The sequence below is a fragment of the Mytilus edulis genome, chromosome 11 (genome assembly GCF_963676685.1).
Source record: "Mytilus edulis chromosome 11, xbMytEdul2.2, whole genome shotgun sequence".
Lineage (NCBI taxonomy): Eukaryota > Metazoa > Mollusca > Bivalvia > Mytilida > Mytilidae > Mytilus > Mytilus edulis.
In genome coordinates, this window is record NC_092354.1 from 8,724,056 (window position 1) to 8,748,484 (window position 24,429).

At 29.7% G+C, this 24,429-nt stretch overlaps 2 protein-coding genes across 3 annotated transcripts; both read left to right on the top strand.

Moving 5' to 3' along the window:
* The first annotated feature begins 450 nt into the window (after positions 1–450).
* LOC139495068 (uncharacterized) lies at positions 451–8,395 on the top strand. 2 transcript variants are annotated; one of them, XR_011657251.1, is made up of 3 exons: positions 451–608; positions 1,144–7,699; positions 8,236–8,395. XR_011657251.1 is itself a non-coding variant. In XM_071283220.1 (2 exons), the coding sequence occupies exon 2, from the start codon at positions 1,402–1,404 to the stop codon at positions 7,501–7,503; it is 6,102 nt and encodes a 2,033-aa protein (XP_071139321.1). In that variant the 5' UTR covers positions 451–608; positions 1,144–1,401; the 3' UTR covers positions 7,504–7,782. The 2 variants fall into 2 exon arrangements, 1 of the variants encoding a protein (XP_071139321.1); XM_071283220.1 differs by lacking the exon at positions 8,236–8,395 and having other exon boundaries at positions 1,144–7,782.
* A 16-nt stretch (positions 8,396–8,411) lies between these two features.
* LOC139493953 (uncharacterized) lies at positions 8,412–23,610 on the top strand. Its single transcript, XM_071282124.1, has 2 exons — positions 8,412–8,447; positions 22,933–23,610. The coding sequence occupies exons 1-2, from the start codon at positions 8,412–8,414 to the stop codon at positions 23,608–23,610; spliced, it is 714 nt and encodes a 237-aa protein (XP_071138225.1).
* The last annotated feature ends 819 nt before the right edge of the window (positions 23,611–24,429 follow it).

A 24,429-nucleotide genomic window follows, 5' to 3' on the forward strand; every position in this document is an offset into this window, starting at 1 on the left:
TTATATGACCAACATACTTTCTAATATGTATTGACAATTGTATTACAAGTCAACTTGAACCAACGAAACCTTAATAATAAAATTGTAAAATTTTTAAGTGAATTTAACCACTCTATGGATAATTTATTCAGATGTTACCTTAAATTGATTATATTCTAAGAATAATTGTATTAAATATAACAACAAACCTGTTTTTGGTATATCGATCATTTTCAAGCATTTTTCTGTAAATTTGACAATTATTTGGATAATTGTATTTGATGTTACCTTAAATCGGTCATATGACAAAGATACTTTCTAATATTTATTGCAATTGTAATTGAAATCAACTTGAAATAACCAAACCTTTTTTAATAAAATTGTAAAATTCTTCAGTAAATTTAACCACTTTATGGATAATTTATTCAGATGTTACCTTAAATTGATTATATTCTTAGAATAATTGTGTACTGACTCGTCCGTAATTATTTCATGATGTTTCCGAAAGTTGACTTACATTTACTATCTTCTTCGTTACTTTCCCCTCTTTTGTAATTTCCCCTTATTTACATGCTCACGTTGATGATTCAGCATCATTTATTGATATATCTGCCAGATTCCGGCACAGTGTAAGTTTATAACATATTGACAATTTGAAGAACTGTTTATTGTAAACATATATAACATGTATTGTGTTTTGATGACGTATAACACGTTGGGAAAATGACAATGATGACAAATATGCCACGTCACCAGATTATTTGTTTTATTGTTTCACAACCGTTTGTTATTACTTGTAAACACACAGATACAACATTTACACTATAAAAATGTTCTATAAACATTCAAATACCCTTTTTGGTAATTTTTGTAGGATTCATAGCACCCCCCTCATTTCGTTATTTTTAAAGTATGGAAAGCAATTCGTGTCATAATTTGCATACATAATTTTTGATACTTGTCGAGTTTTCAACACATTAAAAGCTGTACACACCAGTTTTGACTCACAGTTATGTTACAAACTTGATATATTGTTAATACTTGTATTTTTTATGTGAATGTATGGAACACAATTAGTGTCATAAGCCAACTTTGTATTTTTGTATGTTTTGGCAAATCTTTTTGATTGATAGGTTTTATATTGAGTTTTTATTTTTCTTTCAGCTTTTTACCGTTTGATGTTCACGTTCAGTTTGGAGTTATACTTACCTGTCAACATTTGTAATCATTCATTGAGCACCAGCATACCTTTGTTATTCATGCTACATTGTGTTAATAGAGTGGATTATATGACAATAAATAAAACGGTTATCTTTAATGAAGTCCATTATTTAATGCCCGCAAAGAATAGATGGGAGTCATTACAGTAAAAAGACTAAGGAGATTTGACTGGCTAGTGATATAACTTACCCGGCATTCAAGATGGCTGGTATAGAAGACAATACTAACTCTGCGTCAAGTACTACATCCGAGATGATCAACACTGCGGATATCGATAAAAGATTACGCACACTTACTGAGAGTGGTAAAGAACTTTTTGAAAACAAACAAAGAAAATTTCTGTTGAAAATGCAAATCGTAAAAAGTGACCTTCAGCTTTTAGCAAGAAACATTGAACCGTATTCAAATGAGTTAACATCATTACAGGAGCTAAAAACAGAATTCATGAGTGGAACTGTACGTTATGACACAATTTGTAAAGAATACTTAGATTTTCTTTCGAGGACTAACACTGCTGAAGGCATGGATGAAGTTCATAAACTATCAGGTGAAATGCAAGATTTTACGCAATTTGTGGAAACAGAAAGTAAACGAATGAACACATTCATTAATGAGTTACGTGCTATAGAGAGAGAGAATTCCTTAGCTAGCAGAAGTTCTAGGAGAAGCCACTCATCCAGAAAAACACATAGTTCCTCCTCTTCATCAGTTCTTGCAAGAGCAAGGGCCAAAGCTGAAGCTGCAAAGGTGAAAGTTCATTTTGCAGAGAAAGAAACTTTATTATTGAAGGAGAAGGCTCTTATAGAAGAGAAAAGGTCGATAGAATCAGCAAAAGTAGAACGCAAGAAGGCCGACATTGAAGCCGATTTAGACCTGCTTTCTCGACAGAAGGAAGCAGCAGCAGTTGAAGCGGAGGCTAATGCTTTGCAAAATGAATGCGATGAAAATATGTCACAAGTGTTGCCTGATCAACCACCACTTGATTCGAAATCAAAAACTGCTGCATATATTAATCATGTTCAGAAACAAATTAGTTCAATTGAGATCGACAAAGAAAACACTGATGCATTTCATATCGATAAAGAAAACAAACATTCAACTCATATCGATCAAGAAAACACACATGTCAGTGGAACATTAGACCCACACGCCAACTCGTTCATTCCAAGAAAAAATATTATTGCAGATACGCATGTGTCAGATAATCATCCTTATCCGAGTGATAGAACTCTTGCTACTGATTTCACACGTTTCTTGCTAAAACGTGATCTCTTAATGTCAAGGTTCAATATTTTTAATGACAAACCCGAGTATTATCCATCTTGGAAGGACAGTTTCAAGAAAATAGTGAAAGAGATTGATGCAGATTCAAGTGAGGAAATAGACCTATTGTTAAAGTGGACTGGTCCTAGTTCTAAAACACAAGTTCAAAGTATCAAAGCTGCGAATACTAACAATCCGTCAAGAGCTCTAAAGCTAATCTGGGAGAGATTGAATGAAAGGTATGGTAGCCCAGAGCTTATCGATAGTGCACTCAAGACAAAACTAGCAGCTTTTCCACGCATTACAAATAAAGATTATTTTAAGTTGTATGATCTGTCAGATATCTTGTCAGAGATATCATCCGTGAAAGAAAATGACAATTACAAGGTTATATTTTCCTATTTTGACTCATCAGTTGGTGTAACACCAATCGTAGCTAAGCTTCCATATCAGCTTCAGGAACGATGGACTACTATGGCCGTTAATTATAACGATAAAAACAAAACAATTTATCCGCCATTTCATGTATTTGCTCAGTTTATTCAGCAACAAAGTAAGGTAAAGAACAATCCAAGTTTTTTATATGACAGTCAACAGGCAAACACTGGTTTTAAGGATAAACTACCAACAACAAAAGGGAAACTTAATGACGTTCGTACCAGGAAAACAGACTTCGCTGAAACAAAAAATGAGAGGAGTCAAAGTGTGGATCCACGTGAGAAATGTTTGATTCATGGTACAAACCATACACTTAATGATTGTAGAACATTCAAGTCAAAGCCAATACAAGAACGTAGACAATTTTTGAAGTTGAACAAATTATGTTTCGGATGTTGCTTGTCAGCATCACATTTTAAACGGAACTGTCCTAACGCAATCAAATGTGGGGAGTGTGGAAAAACAGATCACCCTACAGCACTGCACATAAAAAATCGAGATCAACAGTCTACAGAGCCATCAGGTCATGGCGGGGAGCCTGTTGATGTGGAACATGAAGTTCAAACTCCTATACAATCAGCATGCACACAGATTTGCATGGATAAATTTGGTGGCAAATCATGCGCAAAGATAATACCGGTAGAAGTGTATCGTAGTGACAATCCTGATAGAAGGCTAAAAGTATATGCTTTAATGGACGATCAATCGAATAGGACTTTAGGAAAATCGGAACTCTTCGATTACTTTGGATCAACGAGTGTCTCTGATTTTACCTTGTCAACATGTTCCGGAAAATCTCAAGCATCTGGTCGAAAGCTTAGTGGTTTAGTCGTCGAGTCATTAGATAAACAAACTCAATTACATGTGCCTGACATTTTAGAGTGTAACCTCATTCCAGATTCTAAAGACGAAATACCTACTCAAGAAGTTGTTTTGTTTCATAATCATCTCAGTGATCTCGTGGAATTTATCGAACCTCTTGACGAAGAGTCCGAAATCTTGCTCTTAATTGGACGTGATCTCATTTCTGCTCATCACGTGCTTGATCAAAGAATTGAATCTGGGAATGCGCCTTATGCACAAAAACTTCCTCTGGGATGGACAGTTATTGGTGAAACTTGTCTCGGAAAACTGCACTATCCAGACGAAACTCGTGTTAAAAAGACATACTTACTTTCTTCAGATAGAATATCGATATTTCCACCGTGTACAAGTGAACTTAAAATTGATGAAGTGCGTACACTTGAAGTTAATGAAAGTGCATACGACAACATTGGCAAAGATGTGTTTATTCGCCGTCCTGATGATGATAAACCTGGACTGTCTCGTGATGACAGAAAATTTATAGAATCTATGGATACAAACTTTTGGAAGGACTCACGTGGCAATTGGTCCGCCCCATTACCGTTTCGACAAGATCGTCAAGTTCTACCAAATAACAGAAATCTAGCATGGAAAAGAGCCAAAGGTCTAGATGCAAATCTTCGTAAAGATCTTCAGAAGCGTGAACATTTCTTCACTTTCATGAATACAAGTCTAGAAAAGGGTCACGCTGAGAAGGCCCCACATATCAACGATGATCAGGAACAATGGTATTTGCCAATATTCGGGGTTTATCACCCCAAGAAACCTGGGAAACTTCGTGCTGTGTTTGATTCCTCTGCACAATTTGATGGCGTGTCTCTTAACAATGTGTTGCTTAGTGGACCAGATTTGACGAATAATCTAATCGGTGTTTTGCTCCGCTTCCGTAGGGAGCAAGTGGCCATCATGGGCGATATAGAACAAATGTTTTACAGTTTTAAAGTTGATGAAAAACACAGAGACTATCTACGATTTTTCTGGTACACCGACAATGATTTTGACAAACCTCTAACAGTGTATCGCATGTGTGTGCACGTATTCGGCAATAGTCCTAGTCCTGCAATTGCGTCATACGGACTTAGAAAAACTGCCATGGAAGGAGAAAATGAGTTTGGCTCCGATATGCTTGATTTTGTCACTAGAGATTTCTACGTTGATGATGGTTTAACTTCGAAACCTTCTAGCGCCGAAGCAATTGATCTCATGAAGAGAACTAAGTCAGCTTTAAAATCTATTGGTAACATTCGACTACACAAGATATCTTCAAATGTTGAGGAAGTTATGCATTCGTTTGATAATGAAGATCTTGCAAAGAGTCTTAAGGATCTCGACCTAAGTTCCGATATTCTTCCAATACAACATAGCCTTGGTATGAACTGGGACCTTGAAACTGATACTTTCATGTATTACATCGATAGAGATGTCAAACCGTATACTCGTCGAGGATTATTGTCAACAATAAACAGTATATTTGATCCTCTTGGATACTTAGCGCCAGTAACTATTAAAGGAAAATTACTGCTCAGATCAGTTATGACAGGACAGATCATGTGGGATGAACCGTTACCGGAAGAGGTTTACAACGAGTGGGAATCTTGGAGAACGTCACTCTTTGATTTGGAAACAGTAAAATTCAAAAGGATGTTTGTACCTACTTCATTTACTTTAGCGAAAACAAGGAAGATACACATTTATTCTGACGCATCAGAGAAGGCAATAGCCGCAGTTGGTTACATACAACTAGATGACGATAAGAATTTTGGTTTTATTATGGGAAAGGCAAAGGTTGCACCCAGTCACAGTCATACGATTCCACGCTTAGAACTATGTGGAGCTTTGCTAGCAACAGAAATAGGACAAACAATATCCGACCAGTTAGATATACCTTTGTCTGATATTCACTATTATACCGACAGTAAAGTTGTACTAGGGTACATCTTCAATTCATCACGACGATTTTACAATTATGTTTCAAACCGTGTTGCGAAAATCCACACAGTGTCAAATTCCGAGCAATGGTCTTATGTGCATACAGATGGCAACCCAGCCGATCTGGCAACTCGATCAATAATTCCTTCGAAATTAGAAAATAGTATATGGCTATCTGGTCCGGTGATAAAAAAGGACGCCGATCAAACTATTGAAAGATTTTCTCTCATCAATCCTGACACAGATAACGAAATACGTCCTGACATTACAACTAGAAAAACAACGAGTCTCGAGAAACTCTCCTTAGGATCACAACGATTCGAAAGATTTGGAAACTGGAAGTCACTTGTTAGATCAATTGCGCTGATAAAGAACTTTCTTGTTAATAAAATCTCAAAAGAAACTAGGTGTCGTTTCAGGGATGCAGAGATGTTCGTTGTTGGAGTTGTGCAAAACGAGATCTTTTCAGACGAAATTGATTGTATTAAAAATGGCAGGCCACTACGTGGAAATAGTGCACTGTTGCAGTTAAGTCCATTTATTGACAATGAAGGCATTCTGCGTGTTGGTGGGCGTATCAAAATGGCAAATGTACAACCCGATGAAAGGAATCCAATCTTAATACCTAGTAAACATTGGATTGCAACTTTAATAATACGGTACTTTCATCAAAAGATAAAACACCAAGGAAGACAATTTACATCAGGAGCTATACGAACAGGAGGATACTGGATAGTAGGTGAAAAGCGTCTTGTTTCATCAATAATTTACAAGTGTATAACTTGCCGCAAGCTTCGAGGGCATACCGAACAACAAAAAATGGCTGACTTGCCTGAAGACCGTGTGATCCCTGAAACACCATTTACATCTATAGGGATTGACACCTTTGGACCTTGGTCCGTCATAAGCCGACGCACTAGAGGTGGCGTTGCGAACGCAAAGCGTTGGGCCATCATTTTTACATGTCTAGTCACAAGAGGTGTTCACCTAGAAGTAGTAGAGGAAATGACTTCCTCGTCATTTATTAACGCCTTCAAACGTTTCATAGCTATTCGAGGGGAAGTAAAACTAATTAGGTCTGACAGAGGTACTAATTTCGTCGGAGCCACTGACCAACTAGGTATTGATAGTATCAATGTAGAAGATGGACCAATAAAGGAACATTTATATGATAATGGCATAGAGTGGCATTTTAATTCACCTCATTCATCTCATATGGGAGGTATATGGGAAAGAATGATAAAAACAACGCGATCAATCCTGGACTCTATGTTATCAGAACTTCCTGGAAAAGAACTATCACATGAAGTGTTAGTAACATTGTTAGCGGAAGTGTCTGCGATAATTAACTCCAGGCCTTTAACATGTGTACCTACGGACTCTGATGAGCCATTACCTCTCACACCTAATCTTATCATCACTCAAAAGCCTAGTGTATTAATTCCAAAGGATGTGTCATTCGATTGTAAAGACATGTATTATGCACAGTGGAAGCGTGTACAATACCTTTCAAACGTTTTCTGGAAACGTTGGCGAGTGGAATACTTGCAAACTTTACAATGTCGACAGAAATGGACTCAAGAAAGAGAAAACATTCAAGAAGGAGATGTTGTGTTGCTCAAGGACAATCAAGTTAATCGCTTAAGTTGGCCAATGGGAATAGTCACTAAAACATTCCCTAGTGCTGACAATTTAGTACGTAAGGTAGAAATTCGTATAGTGCGTACTGTGGACAAAGACTGTGTAAAACCAGCTTTCTTCGTTAGACCAGTGACAGAACTTGTGCTATTGTCAAGAACTTATGAATAGTGTAGTGGCATAAATAGCATGCCAGACGGGGAGTGTACTGACTCGTCTGTAATTATTTCATGATGTTTCCGAAAGTTGACTTACATTTACTATCTTCTTCGTTACTTTCCCCTCTTTTGTAATTTCCCCTTATTTACATGCTCACGTTGATGATTCAGCATCATTTATTGATATATCTGCCAGATTCCGGCACAGTGTAAGTTTATAACATATTGACAATTTGAAGAACTGTTTATTGTAAACATATATAACATGTATTGTGTTTTGATGACGTATAAAACGTTGGGAAAATGACAATGATGACAAATATGCCACGTCACCAGATTATTTGTTTTATTGTTTCACAACCGTTTGTTATTACTTGTAAACACACAGATACAACATTTACACTATAAAAATGTTCTATAAACATTCAAATACCCTTTTTGGTAATTTTTGTAGGATTCATAGCACCCCCCTCATTTCGTTATTTTTAAAGTATGGAAAGCAATTCGTGTCATAATTTGCATACATAATTTTTGATACTTGTCGAGTTTTCAACACATTAAAAGCTGTACACACCAGTTTTGACTCACAGTTATGTTACAAACTTGATATATTGTTAATACTTGTATTTTTTATGTGAATGTATGGAACACAATTAGTGTCATAAGCCAACTTTGTATTTTTGTATGTTTTGGCAAATCTTTTTGATTGATAGGTTTTATATTGAGTTTTTATTTGTTCTTTCAGCTTTTTACCGTTTACGTTTGATGTTCACGTTCAGTTTGGAGTTATACTTACCTGTCAACATTTGTAATCATTCATTGAGCACCAGCATACCTTTGTTATTCATGCTACATTGTGTTAATAGAGTGGATTATATGACAATAAATAAAACGGTTATCTTTAATGAAGTCCATTATTTAATGCCCGCAAAGAATAGATGGGAGTCATTACAAATTGTATGTAATATAACAGCAAACCTGTTTTTGGTATATTGATCATTTTCAAGCATTTTTCTGTAAATTTCAAAATTAATAGGATAATTGTATTTGATGTGACCTTAAATCGGTCATATGACCAAGATACTTTCTAATATGTATTGACAATTGTATTTGAAGTCAACTTGAACCAATCTAACCTTTATAATAAAATTTTAAAAAATTTCAGTAAATTTAACCACTTTATGGATAATTTCTTCAGATGTTACCTTAATTTGATTATATTGTTAGAATAATTGTATATAATATAACAGCAAACCTGTTTTTGTTATATTGATCATTTTCAAGCATTTTTCTGTAAATTTCACAATTATTAGGATAATTGTATTTGATGTTACCTTAAATCTGTAATATGACAAAGATACTTTCTAATATGTATTGACAATTGTATTTGAAGTCAACTTGAACCAACCAAACCTTCTTTATAAAATTGAAATATTTCAGTAAATTTAACCAGTTTATGGAAAATTTATTCAGATGTTACCTTAAATTGATGATATTTTTAGAATAATTGTATATAATATAACAGCAAACCTGTTTTTGGTTTATTGATCATTTTCACGCATTTTTTCTGTAAATTTGACAATTATTAGGATAATTGTATTTGATGTTACCTTAAATCGGTCATATGACCAAGATACTTTCTAATATGTATTGACAATTGTATTTGAAGTCAACTTGAACCAACCTAACCTTTATAATAAAATTGTAAAATTTTTCAGCCAATTTAACCACTTTATGGATAATTTATTCAGATGTTACCTTAATTTGATTATATTGTGAAAATAATTATATGTAATATAACAGCAAACCTGTTTTAGGTATATCGATCATTTTCAAGCATTTTTCTGTAAATTTGAAAATTAATTGGATAAATGTATTTGATGTTACCTTAAATCGGTCATATGACAACGATACTTTCTAATATTCATTGACAATTGTAATTGAAATCAACTTGAACCAACAAAACCTCATTATAAAATTGTAATATTTCAGTAAATTTAACCACTTTATGGATAATTTATTCAGATGTTACCTTAATTTGATTATATTGTTAGAATAATTGTATATAATATAACAGCAAACCTGTTTTTGGTCTATTGATCATTTTCACGCATTTTTTCTGTAAATTTGACAATTATTAGGATAATTGTATTTGATGTTACCTTAAATCGGTAATATGACCACGATTCTTTCTAATATGTATTGACAATTGTATTTGAAGTCAACTTGAACCAACCTAACATTTATTATAAAATTGATTGATTGATTGATTGTTGGTTGCTTTACGCCGCATAAGCACAAAAAGGCTATATCGCGGCGAGAGCTAATTCGAATATTTTTACAATTTAAAGCATATTTTTAAAATAAGACAAAAGGTCCTTCAATACACTAAAATTCTTGACTAAAGCAAATTGATTATATACAAATAAAAATCAACAGTAAAATAACGTGATAAAAATTAAAATCGATTTAAATATAATAACATTTTTATATTTTATAATAAATTCCAATTTCTTTTAAAAAAGCAACAATATTTGTAAATGGAACATTATTAAATAAATCATACATATTATTGACATTGAAATGCTTCTTACGAATATCAGCAAAGTCAATACAATTAATTAAAACATGTTTAATAGTATACTTGCAGTTGCAAGGAACACATTGTGGTTCATCTTCATTTTTTAAAAGATACTCGTGTGTTATTCTAGTATGACCAATACGACATCTAGTAATAACACACTGATCTTTTCTGCACATAATATTATCAAAAGGTTTGCCTAAATTAGGTTTAATTTCATGCAATTTATTATCGTCTTTTTTACTCCATTTATTTTTCAATATATTAAAAACATATTCTCTAATATTAGATTTAAAATCAGTATATGGTATATCACAGTTAGATAGAGGGTCACCCAGGGCATTCTTTGCCTCAAGGTCTACAGCTGTGTTTCCAAGGATTCCAACATGACTCGGAACCCATAGAAATATTATTTCCTCATTACATATAAAATTTTCAGGAACCAACCTAACCTTTATTATAAAATTGTAAAATTTGTCAGTAAATTTAACCACTTTATGGATAATTTATTCAGATGTTACCTTAAATTGATTATATTCTTAGAATAATTGTATGTAATATAGCAGCAAACCTGTTTTTGGTATATAGATCATTAAAAGCATTTTTCTGTAAATTTGACAATTATTTGGATATTTGTATTTGATGTTACCTTAAATCGGTCATATGACCAAGATACTTTCTAATATGTATTGACAATTGTATTTGAAGTCAACTTGAACCAACCAAACCTTCGTTATAAAATTGTAATAAATCAGTAAATTTAACCACTTTATGGAAAATTCATTCAGATGTTACCTTAAATTGATTATATTCTTAGAATAATTGTATGTAATATAGCAGCAAACCTGTTTTTGGTTTATTGATCATTTTCAAGCATTTTTCTGTAAATTTGAAAATTATTTGGATAATTGTATTTGATGTTACCTTAAATCGGTCATATGACCAAGATTCTTTCTAATATGTATTGACAATTTTATTTGAAGTCAACTTGAACCAACCTAACCTTTATAATAAAATTGTAAATTTTTCAGCAAATTTAACCACTTTATGGATAATTTATTCAGATGTTACCTTAAATTGATTATATTCTAAGAATAATTGTATATAATATAGCAGCAAAGCTGTTTTTGATATATAGATCATTTCAAGCATTTTTCTGTAAATTTGACAATTATTTGGATAATTGTATTTGATGTAACCTTAAATCGGTCATATGACAAAGATACTTTCTAATATTTATTGCAATTGTAATTGACATCAACTTGAAATAACCAAACCTTTTTCAATAAAATTATAAAATTTTTCAGTAAATTTAACCAGTTTATGGAAAATTTATTCAGATCTTACCTTAAATTGATTATATTCTTAAAATAATTGTATATAATAATTAACAGCAAACCTGTTTTTGGTATATTCATAATTTCAAGCATTTTTCTGTAAATTTGACAATTATTTGGGTTATTGTATTTGATGTTACCTTAAATCGGTCATATGACCAAGATACTTTCTAATATGTATTGACAATTGAATCTGAAGTCAACTTGAACCAACCTAACCTTTATTATAAAATTGTAAAATGTTTCAGTAAATTTAACCTCTTGATGGATAATTTTTTCAGATGTTACCTTAAATTGATTATATTCTTAGAATAATTGTATGTAAGATAGCAGCAAACCTGTTTTTGGTATATAGATCATTTCAAGCATTTTTCTGTAAATTTCACAATTATTTGGATATTTGTATTTGATGTTACCTTAAATCAGTCATATGACCAAGATACTTTCTAATATGTTTTGACAATTGTATTTGAAGTCAACTTGAAACAACCTAACCTTTATAATAGAATTGTAAAAATTTTCAGTAAATTTAACCACTTGATGGATAATTTATTCAGATGTTTCCTTAAATTGATTATATTCTTAGAATAATTGTATGTAATATAACAGCAAACCTGTTTATGGTATATTTATGATTTTCAAGCATTTTTCTGTAAATTTGACAATTATTTGGATAATTGTATTTGATGTTACCTTAAATCGGTAATATGACCAAGATACTTTCTAATATGTATTGACAATTGTATTTGAAGTCAACTTGAACCAACCTAACCTTTATTATAAAATTGTAAAATTTGTAAGTAAATTTAACCACTTGATGGATAATTTATTCAGATGTTACCTTAAATTGATTATATTCTAAGAATAATTGTATGTAATATAACAGCAAACCTGTTTTTTGGTATATCGATCATTTTCAAGCATTTTTCTGTAAATTTGACAATTATTTGGATAATTGTATTTGATGTTACCTTAAATCGGTAATATGACCAAGATTCTTTCTAATATGTATTGACAATTGTATTTGAAGTCAACTTGAACCAACCAAACCTTCTGTATAAAATTGAAATATTTCAGTAAATTTAACAACTTTATGGAAAATTTATTCAGATGTTACCTTAAATTGATTATATTTTTAGAATAATTGTATATAATATAACAACAAACCTGTTTTTGGTATATATATCATTTTCAACCATTTTTCTGTAAATTTGACAATTATTTGGATAATTGTATTTGATGTTACCTTAAATCGGATATATGACCAAGATACTTTCTAATATGTATTGACAATTGTATTTGAAGTCAACTTGAACCAACCAAACCTTAATAATAAAATTGTAAAATTTTAAGTGAATTTAACCACTCTATGGATAATTTATTCAGATGTTACCTTAAATTGATTATATTTTAAGAATAATTGTATATAATATAACAGCAAACCTGTTTTTGGTATATCGATCATTTTCAAGCATTTTTCTGTAAATTTGACAATTATTTGGATAATTGTATTTGATGTTACCTTAAATCAGTCATATGACAACGATACTTTCTAATATTTATTGCAATTGTAATTGAAATCAACTTGAACCAACAAAACCTCATTATAAAATTGTAATATTTCAGTAAATTTAACCACTTTATGGATAATTTATTCAGATGTTACCTTAATTTGATTATATTGTTAGAATAATTGTATATAATATAACAGCAAACCTGTTTTTGGTATATTGATCATTTTCAAGCATTTTTCTGTAAATTTCACAATTATTAGGATAATTGTATTTGATGTTACCTTAAATCTGTAATATGACAAAGATACTTTCTAATATGTATTGACAATTGTATTTGAAGTCAACTTGAACCAACCAAACCTTCTTTATAAAATTGAAATATTTCAGTAAATTTAACCAGTTTATGGAAAATTTATTCAGATGTTACCTTAAATTGATGATATTTTTAGAATAATTGTATATAATATAACAGCAAACCTGTTTTTGGTTTATTGATCATTTTCACGCATTTTTTCTGTAAATTTGACAATTATTAGGATAATTGTATTTGATGTTACCTTAAATCGGTCATATGACCAAGATACTTTCTAATATGTATTGACAATTGTATTTGAAGTCAACTTGAACCACCCTAACCTTTATAATAAAATTGTAATTTTTAACCACTTTATGGATAATCTATTCAGATGTTCCCTTAAATTGATTATATTTTTAGAATAATTGTATGTAATATAACAGCAAACCTGTTTATGGTATATTTATGATTTTCAAGCATTTTTCTGTAAATTTGACAATTATTAGGATAATTGTATTTGATGTTACCTTAAATCGGTAATATGACCAAGATACTTTCTAATATGTATTTTAATGCAACAACGTTTGTAATGTTCATTTTGATTGGATAACGTCACTTTCTTACATGGCATCAATTGACAATTGATGCCATGGGACGTACGCGCAAGCGCAGACGGCATATAACAGATTTTAAATACACGTTTTAACGTTGTTTTCTGTCAGTTTCATTAGAATGGAGATAACAATATTGTATTTTAAGCTCCGACGGCATCAATTGGGGATTTGATGGTCGCAAATACCCGTTTACTGTCTCCGCTAACGCGTCGCCAGTAAACTTAATTTGCGACCATCAAATCCCCAATTGATGCCGTCGGAGCTTAAAATACAATACAGTTATCTCCTAATTGACAATTATATTTGAAGTCAACTTGAACCAACCAAACCTTCTTTATAAAATTGAAATATTTCAGTAAATTTAACCACTTTATGGAAAATTTATTCAGATGTTACCTTAAATTAATTATATTTTTAGAATAATTGTATATAATATAACAGCAAACCTGTTTTTGGTTTATGGATCATTTTCAAGAATTTTTCTGAAAATTTGACAATTATTAGGATAGTTGTATTTGATTTTACCTTAAATCGGTCATATGACCAAAATACTTTCTAATATGTATTGACAATTGTATTTGAAGTCAACTTGAACCACCCTAACCTTTATAATAAAATTGTAAAAATTTTCAGTAAATTTAACCACTTTATGGATAATTTATTCAGATGTTCCCTTAAATGATTATATTCTTAGAATAATTGTATGTAATATAACAGCAAACCTGTTTATGGTATATTTATGATTTTCAAGCATTTTTCTGTAAATTTGACAATTATTAGGATAATTGTATTTGATGTTACATTAAATCGGTCATATGTCCAAAATACTTTCTAATATTTATTGACAATTGTATTTGAAGTCAACTTGAACCAACCAAACCTTCGTTATAAAATTGTAATAAATCAGTAAATTTAACCATTTTATGGAGAATTCATTCAGATGTTACCTTAAATTGATTATATTTTTAGAATAATTGTATATAATATAACAGCAAACCTGTTTTTTGGTATATTGATCATTTTCAAGCATTTTTCTGTAAATTTGACAATTATTTGGATAATTGTATTTGATATTACCTTAAATCGGTTATAAGACCAAGATACTTTCTAATATGTATTGACAATTGTATTTGAAGTCAACTTGAACCAACCAAACCTGAATAATAAAATTGTAAAATTTTTAAGTGAATTTAACCACTCTATAAATAATTTATTCAGATGTTACCTTAAATTGATTATATTCTAAGAATAATTGTATATAATATAGCAGCAAAGCTGTTTTTGATATATAGATCATTTCAAGCATTTTTCTGTAAATTTGACAATTATTTGGATAATTGTATTTGATGTAACCTTAAATCGGTCATATGACAAAGATACTTTCTAATATTTATTGCAATTGTAATTGACATCAACTTGAAATAACCAAACCTTTTTCAATAAAATTATAAAATTTTTCAGTAAATTTAACCAGTTTATGGAAAATTTATTCAGATCTTACCTTAAATTGATTATATTCTTAAAATAATTGTATATAATAATTAACAGCAAACCTGTTTTTGGTATATTCATAATTTCAAGCATTTTTCTGTAAATTTGACAATTATTTGGGTTATTGTATTTGATGTTACCTTAAATCGGTCATATGACCAAGATACTTTCTAATATGTATTGACAATTGAATCTGAAGTCAACTTGAACCAACCTAACCTTTATTATAAAATTGTAAAATGTTTCAGTAAATTTAACCTCTTGATGGATAATTTTTTCAGATGTTACCTTAAATTGATTATATTCTTAGAATAATTGTATGTAAGATAGCAGCAAACCTGTTTTTGGTATATAGATCATTTCAAGCATTTTTCTGTAAATTTCACAATTATTTGGATATTTGTATTTGATGTTACCTTAAATCAGTCATATGACCAAGATACTTTCTAATATGTTTTGACAATTGTATTTGAAGTCAACTTGAACCAACCTAACCTTTATAATAGAATTGTAAAAATTTTCAGTAAATTTAACCACTTGATGGATAATTTATTCAGATGTTTCCTTAAATTGATTATATTCTTAGAATAATTGTATGTAATATAACAGCAAACCTGTTTATGGTATATTTATGATTTTCAAGCATTTTTCTGTAAATTTGACAATTATTAGGATAATTGTATTTGATGTTACCTTAAATCGGTAATATGACCAAGATACTTTCTAATATGTATTGACAATTGTATTTGAAGTCAACTTGAACCAATCTAACCTTTATTATAAAATTGTAAAATTTGTAAGTAAATTTAACCACTTGATGGATAATTTATTCAGATGTTACCTTAAATTGATTATATTCTAAGAATAATTGTATGTAATATAACAGCAAACCTGTTTTTTGGTATATCGATCATTTTCAAGCATTTTTCTTTAAATTTGACAATTATTTGGATAATTGTATTTGATGTTACCTTAAATCGGTAATATGACCAAGATTCTTTCTAATATGTATTGACAATTGTATTTGAAGTCAACTTGAACCAACCAAACCTTCTGTATAAAATTGAAATATTTCAGTAAATTTAACAACTTTATGGAAAATTTATTCAGATGTTACCTTAAATTGATTATATTTTTAGAATAATTGTATATAATATAACAGCAAACCTGTTTTTTTATTATTAATCATTTTCAAGCATTTTTCTGTAAATCTGACAATTATTTGGATAATTGTATTTGATGTTACCGTAAATTGGTCATATGACCAAGATACTTTCTAATATGTATTGACAATTGTATTTGAAGTCAACTTGAACCAACCAAACCTTAATAATAAAATTGTAAAAATTTTTCAGTAAATTTAACCAGTTTATGGAAAATTTATTCAGATGTTACCTTAATTTGATTATATTCTTAGAATAATTGTATATAATATAACAGCAAACCTGTTTTTGGTTTATTGATCATTTTCAAGCATTTTTCTGTAAATTTGACAATTATTTGGATAATTGTATTTGATGTTACCTTAAATCGGTCATATGACCAAGATACTTTCTAATATGTATTGACAATTGTATTTGAAGTCAACTTGAACCAACCAAACCTTAATATTAAAATTGTAAAATTTTAAAGTGAATTTAACCACTCTATGGATAATTTATTCAGATGTTACCTTAAATTGATTATATTCTTAGAATAATTGTATATAATATAACAGCAAACCTGTTTTTGGTTTATTGATCATTTTCAAGCATTGTTCTGTAAATTTGACAATTATTTGGATAATTGTATTTGATGTTACCTTAAATCGGTCATATGACAACGATGCTTTCTAATATTCATTGACAATTGTAATTGAAATCAACTTGAACCAACAAAACCTCATTATAAAATTGTAATATATCAGTAAATTTAACCACTTTATGGATAATATTCAGATGTTACCTTAATTTGATTATATTGTAAGAATAATTGTATGTAATATAACAGCAAACCTGTTTTTGGTATATTGATCATTTTCACGCATTTTTTCTGTAAATTTGACAATTATTACGATAATTGTATTTGATGTTACCTTAAATTGGTCATATGACCAAGATACTTTCTAATATGTATTGACAATTGTATTTGAAGTCAACTTGAACCAACCTAACCTTTATAATAAAATTGTAAAATTCTTCAGTAAATTTAACCACTTTATGGATAATTTATTCAGATGTTACCTTAAATTGATTATATTCTTAGAATAATTGTATGTAATATAACAGGACACCTGTTTTTGGTATATTGATCATTTTCAGGCATTTTTCTGTAAATTTCACAATTATTAGGATAATTGTATTTGATGTTACCTAAAATCGGTCATATGACCAAGATACTTTCTAATATGTATTGACAATTGTATTTGAAGTCAACTTGAACCAATCTTACCTTTATAATAAAATTGTAAAAATTTTCAGTAAATTTAACCACTTTATTGATAATTTATAGAGATGTTACCTTAAATTGATTATATTCTAAGAATAATTGTATGTAATATAACAGCAAACCTGTTTTTGATATATCGATCATTTTCAAGCATTTTTCTGTAAATTTGACAATTATTTGGATAATTGTATTTGATGTTACCTTAAATCGGTCATATGACAACGATACTTTCTAATATTCATTGACAATTGTAATTGAAATCAACTTGAACCAACAAAACCTTATTATAAGATTGTAATATTTCAGTAAATTTAACCACTTTATGGATAATTTATTCAGATGTTACCTTAAATTGATTATATTTTTAGAATAATTGTATGTAATATAACAGCAAACCTATTTTTGGTTTATTGATCATTTTCAAGCATTTTTCTGTAAATTTGACAATTATTTGGATAATTGTATTTGATGTTACCTTAAATTGGTCATATGACCAAGATACTTTCTAATATGTATTGACAATTGTATTTGAAGTCAACTTGAACCAACCAAACCTTAATAATAAAATTGTAAAAATTTTTAAGTGAATTTAACCACTCTATGGATAATTTATTCAGATGTTACCTTAAATTGATTATATTCTAAGAATAATTGTATGTAATATAACAGCAAAACTGTTTTTGGTATATCGATCATTTTCAAGCATTTTTCTGTAAATTTGACAATTAATTGGATAATTGTATTTGATGTTACCTTAAATCGGTCATATGACAACGATACTTTCTAATATTCATTGACAATTGTAATTGAAATCAACTTGAACCAACAAAACCTCATTATAAAATTGTAATATATCAGTAAATTTAACCACTTTATGGATAATATTCAGATGTTACCTTAATTTGATTATATTGTTAGAATAATTGTATATAATATAACAGAAAACCTGTTTTTGGTATATTGATCATTTTCACGCATTTTTTCTGTAAATTTGACAATTATTAGGATAATTGTATTTGATGTTACCTTAAAACGGTCATATGACCAAGATACTTTCTAATATGTATTGACAATTGTATTTGAAGTCAACTTGAACCAACCTAACCTTTATAATAAAATTGTAAAAATGTTCAGTAAATTTAACCACTTGATGGATAATTTATTCAGATGTTACCTTAAATTGATTATATTCTTAGAATAATTGTATGTAATATAACAGGACACCTGTTTTTGGTATATTGATCATTTTCAAGCATTTTTCTGTAAATTTCACAATTATTAGGATAATTGTATTTGATGTTACCTTAAATCGGTCATATGACCAAGATACTTTCTAATATGTATTGACAATTGTATTTGAAGTCAACTCGAACCAATCTTACCTTTATGATAAAATTGTAAAAATTTTCAGTAAATTTAACCACTTTATTGATAATTTATAGAGATGTTACCTTAAATTGATTATATTCTAAGAATAATTGTATGTTATATAACAGCAAACCTGTTTTTGGTATATCGATCATTTTCAAGCATTTTTCTGTAAATTTGACAATTATTTGGATAATTGTATTTGATGTTACCTTAAATCGGTCATATGACAACGATACTTTCTAATATTCATTGACAATTGTAATTGAAATCAACTTGAACCAACAAAACCTCATTATAAAATTGTAATATTTCAGTAAATTTAACCACTTTATGGATAATTTATTCAGATGTTACCTTAAATTGATTATATTCTAAGAATAATTGTATGTAATATAACAGCAAACCTGTTTTTGGTATATCGATCATTTTCAAGCATTTTTCTGTAAATTATACAATTATTTGGATAAATAATTGTATTTGATGTTACCTTAAATCGGTCATATGACCAAGATACTTTCTAATATGTATTGACAATTGAATATGAGATCAACTTGAACCAACCTAACCTTTATAATAAAATTGTAAATTTTGTCAGTAAATTTAACCACTTGATGGATAATTTATTCAGATGTTACCTTTAATTGATTATATTCTTAGAATAATTGTATGTAATATAACAGCAAACCTGTTTATGTTATATTTATGATTTTCAAGCATTTTTCTGTAAATTTGACAATTATTTGGATAATTGTACTTGATGTTACCTTAAATCGGTAATATGACCAAGATTCTTTCTAATATGTATTGACAATTGTATTTGAAGTCAACTTGAACCAACCAAACCTTCTGTATAAAATTGAAATATTTCAGTAAATTTAACAACTTTATGAGAAATTTATTCAGATGTTACCTTAAATTGATTATATTTTTAGAATAATTGTATATAATATAACAGCAAACCTGTTTCTGGTTTATTGATCATTTTCAAGCATTTTTCTGTAAATCTGACAATTATTTGGATTAATTGTATTTGATGTTACCGTAAATTGGTCATATGACCAAGATACTTTCTAATATGTATTGACAATTGTATTTGGAGTCAACTTGAACCAACCAAACCTTAATAATAAAATTCTAAAAAATTGTCAGTAAATTTAACCAGTTTATGGAAAATTTATTCAGATGTTACCTTAAATTGATTATATTCTTAGAATAATTGTATATAATATAACAGCAAACCTGTTTTTGGTTTATTGATCATTTTCAAGCATTTTTCTGTAAATTTGACAATTATTTGGATAATTGTATTTGATGTTACCTTAAATCGGTCATATGACCAAGATACTTTCTAATATGTATTGACAATTATATTTGAAGTCAACTTGAACCAACCAAACCTTGATATTAAAATTGTAAAATTTTTAAGTGAATTTAACCACTCTATGGATAATTTATTCAGATGTTACCTTAAATTGATTATATTCTAAGAATAATTGTATGTAATATAACAGCAAACCTGTTTTTGGTATATCGATCATTTTCAAGCATATTTCTGTAAATTATACAATTATTTGGATAATTGTAATTGATGTTACCTTAAATCGGTCATATGACAAAGATACTTTCAAAATAGTTATTGCAATTGTAATTGAAATCAACTTGAAATAACCAAACCCTTTTTAATAAAATTGTAAAATTTTTGAGTAAATTTAACCAGTTTATGGAAAATTTATTCAGATGTTACCTTAAATTGATTATATTCTTAGAATAATTGTATATAATATAACAGCAAACCTGTTTTTGGTATATTCATAATTTCAAGCATCTTTCTGTAAATTTGACAATTATTTGGGTTATTGTATTTGATGTTACCTTGAATCGGTCATATGACCAAGATACGTTCTAATATGTATTGACAATTGAATATGAAGTCAACTTGAACCAACCTAACCTTTATTATAAAATTGTAAAATTTGACAGTAAATTTAACCACTTTATGGATAATTTATTCAGATGTTACCTTAAATTGATTATATTCTTAGAATATTTGTATGTAACATAGCAGCAAACCTGTTTTTGGTATATAGATCATTTCAAGCATTTTTCTGTAAATTTGACAATTATTTGGATATTTGTATTTGATGTAACCTTAAATCAGTCATATGACCAAGATACTTTCTAATATGTTTTGACAATTGTATTTGAAGTCAACTTGAACCAACCTAACCTTTATAATAGAATTGTAAAAATGTTCAGTAAATTTAACCACTTGATGGATAATTTATTCAGATGTTTCCTTAAATTGATTATATTCTTAGAATAATTGTATGTAATATAACAGCAAACCTGTTTATGTTATATTTATGATTTTCAAGCATTTTTCTGTAAATTTGACAATTATTTGGATAATTGTACTTGATGTTACCTTAAATCGGTAATATGACCAAGATTCTTTCTAATATGTATTGACAATTGTATTTGAAGTCAACTTGAACCAACCAAACCTTCTGTATAAAATTGAAATATTTCAGTAAATTTAACAACTTTATGAGAAATTTATTCAGATGTTACCTTAAATTGATTATATTTTTAGAATAATTGTATATAATATAACAGCAAACCTGTTTCTGGTTTATTGATCATTTTCAAGCATTTTTCTGTAAATCTGACAATTATTTGGATTAATTGTATTTGATGTTACCGTAAATTGGTCATATGACCAAGATACTTTCTAATATGTATTGACAATTGTATTTGGAGTCAACTTGAACCAACCAAACCTTAATAATAAAATTCTAAAAAATTGTCAGTAAATTTAACCAGTTTATGGAAAATTTATTCAGATGTTACCTTAAATTGATTATATTCTTAGAATAATTGTATATAATATAACAGCAAACCTGTTTTTGGTTTATTGATCATTTTCAAGCATTTTTCTGTAAATTTGACAATTATTTGGATAATTGTATTTGATGTTACCTTAAATCGGTCATATGACCAAGATACTTTCTAATATGTATTGACAATTATATTTGAAGTCAACTTGAACCAACCAAACCTTGATATTAAAATTGTAAAATTTTTAAGTGAATTTAACCACTCTATGGATAATTTATTCAGATGTTACCTTAAATTGATTATATTCTAAGAATAATTGTATGTAATATAACAGCAAACCTGTTTTTGGTATATCGATCATTTTCAAGCATATTTCTGTAAATTATACAATTATTTGGATAATTGTAATTGATGTTACCTTAAATCGGTCATATGACAAAGATACTTTCAAAATAGTTATTGCAATTGTAATTGAAATCAACTTGAAATAACCAAACCCTTTTTAATAAAATTGTAAAATTTTTGAGTAAATTTAACCAGTTTATGGAAAATTTATTCAGATGTTACCTTAAATTGATTATATTCTTAGAATAATTGTATATAATATAACAGCAAACCTGTTTTTGGTATATTCATAATTTCAAGCATCTTTCTGTAAATTTGACAATTATTTGGGTTATTGTATTTGATGTTACCTTGAATCGGTCATATGACCAAGATACGTTCTAATATGTATTGACAATTGAATATGAAGTCAACTTGAACCAACCTAACCTTTATTATAAAATTGTAAAATTTGACAGTAAATTTAACCACTTTATGGATAATTTATTCAGATGTTACCTTAAATTGATTATATTCTTAGAATATTTGTATGTAACATAGCAGCAAACCTGTTTTTGGTATATAGATTTCTAATACAATACAATAAATTTTAAGATAACAACTTATAATTCATTTGCATATTTATACAGACTGGACCACCTTCACCAACTCCAGCAGTGTCACCAACCCTAGCACCAGCACTGTCACCAACTCCAGCAGTGTCACCAACCCCAGCAGAGTCACCAACTCCAGCAGTGTCACAAACTCCAGCAGAGTCACCAACTCCAGCAGAGTCACCAACTCCAGCAGTGTCACCAACTCCAGCAGTGTCACCAACTCCAGCAGAGTCACCAACTCCAGCACTGTCACCAACCCCAGCACTGTCACCAACTCCAGCACTGTCACCAACTCCAGCAGAGTCACCAACTCCAGCAGTGTCACCAACCCCAGCACTGTCACCAACTCCAGCAGTGTCACCAACCCCAGCAGTGTCACCAACTCCAGCAGTGTCACCAACCCCAGCAGTGTCACCAACTCCAGCAGTGTCACCAACTCCACCACTGTCACCAACTCCAGCAGAGTCACCAACTCCAGCAGAGTCACCAACTCCAGCAGTGTCACCAACCCCAGCACTGTCACCAACTCCAGCAGAGTCACCAACTCCAGCAGTGTCACCAACCCCAGCAGTGTCACCAACTCCAGCAGTGTCACCACCTCCAGCAGAGTCACCAACCCCAGCACTGTCACCAACTCCAGGTGCAGTTCAAGTAGTAGACTTTCAAGACATGCTAGTCATAGACAATCATCTAGATCTGATGCATATTTAGTCAATTCGTTTTTTGTTATCATAACCTCCATGTTCATGCATATATCAAAGTACCTTATACAGTTTACCCAATACTTGTGTATATCATTTGTTGCTAGCTTGTGCCAAAACATTCCAACTTTAACTTCATTTGAAGTTCAAGTAGAAATCTTCCAAGTTCCCCATACACCATTAAATTTGGCGTAAATGATCGCACCCCCAAAATGCCCTTACAAAACTGTAGATACATTTTTTTCACTACTATTTTTATTTTCCAATCCCCATATTTCCGAGGAGTAGATGAAAATAACCGCCAATGCATCAAATGCATCAGTCTACCAACTTTTTTTTCGAGCTTAAGAGAAGTTTTTCCGTTGTAATTACATAGCAGACCAAGATAAACATATGACCTTTAATTTCAATAATGTCATTACATTTAAAAATAAAATCCTTATGAAACTTTCTCTTTGAAAAAATTACAATCATTGTTTTTGTCAGTGTATAGTTGTTAGAATGTTTGATGTAAATATTATTTTTTTAGTGCTTGCTATTTGGGTCTTCTTTTTCTGCTATTTGAGTGTGTAGTAGTTTAAATGTGTTATTTATAAGGCATGAGTGTTTGTTGTGAAATGAAATGCAAGGTTTTTAGTGCTAACTGTATGAGAGTTTTACGTACAGTTTTAGTGTTTACTTTTGTTGTATTTGTTAACTGTATACATACATGTATATTTTGTTGTGAATATCACACCGCAAATAAAAGATCCATGACTGTTTTGTTCTTATTTCTCCATGAACAATTCATCTTTTTCCAGAGAAATTGATATCGAAAAAAATCACCTCG

Excerpts from the sequence above, each read along its gene's own strand:
- LOC139493953 (XM_071282124.1), top strand. The coding sequence starts at position 8,412 with ATGCCCGCAAAGAATAGATGGGAGTCATTACAAATT. Across the intron at positions 8,448-22,932 it reads GATGGGAGTCATTACAAATT|ACTGGACCACCTTCACCAAC; the intron begins GTATGTAATATA and ends ATATTTATACAG.
- LOC139495068 (XM_071283220.1), top strand. The coding sequence starts at position 1,402 with ATGGCTGGTATAGAAGACAATACTAACTCTGCGTCAAGTACTACATCC.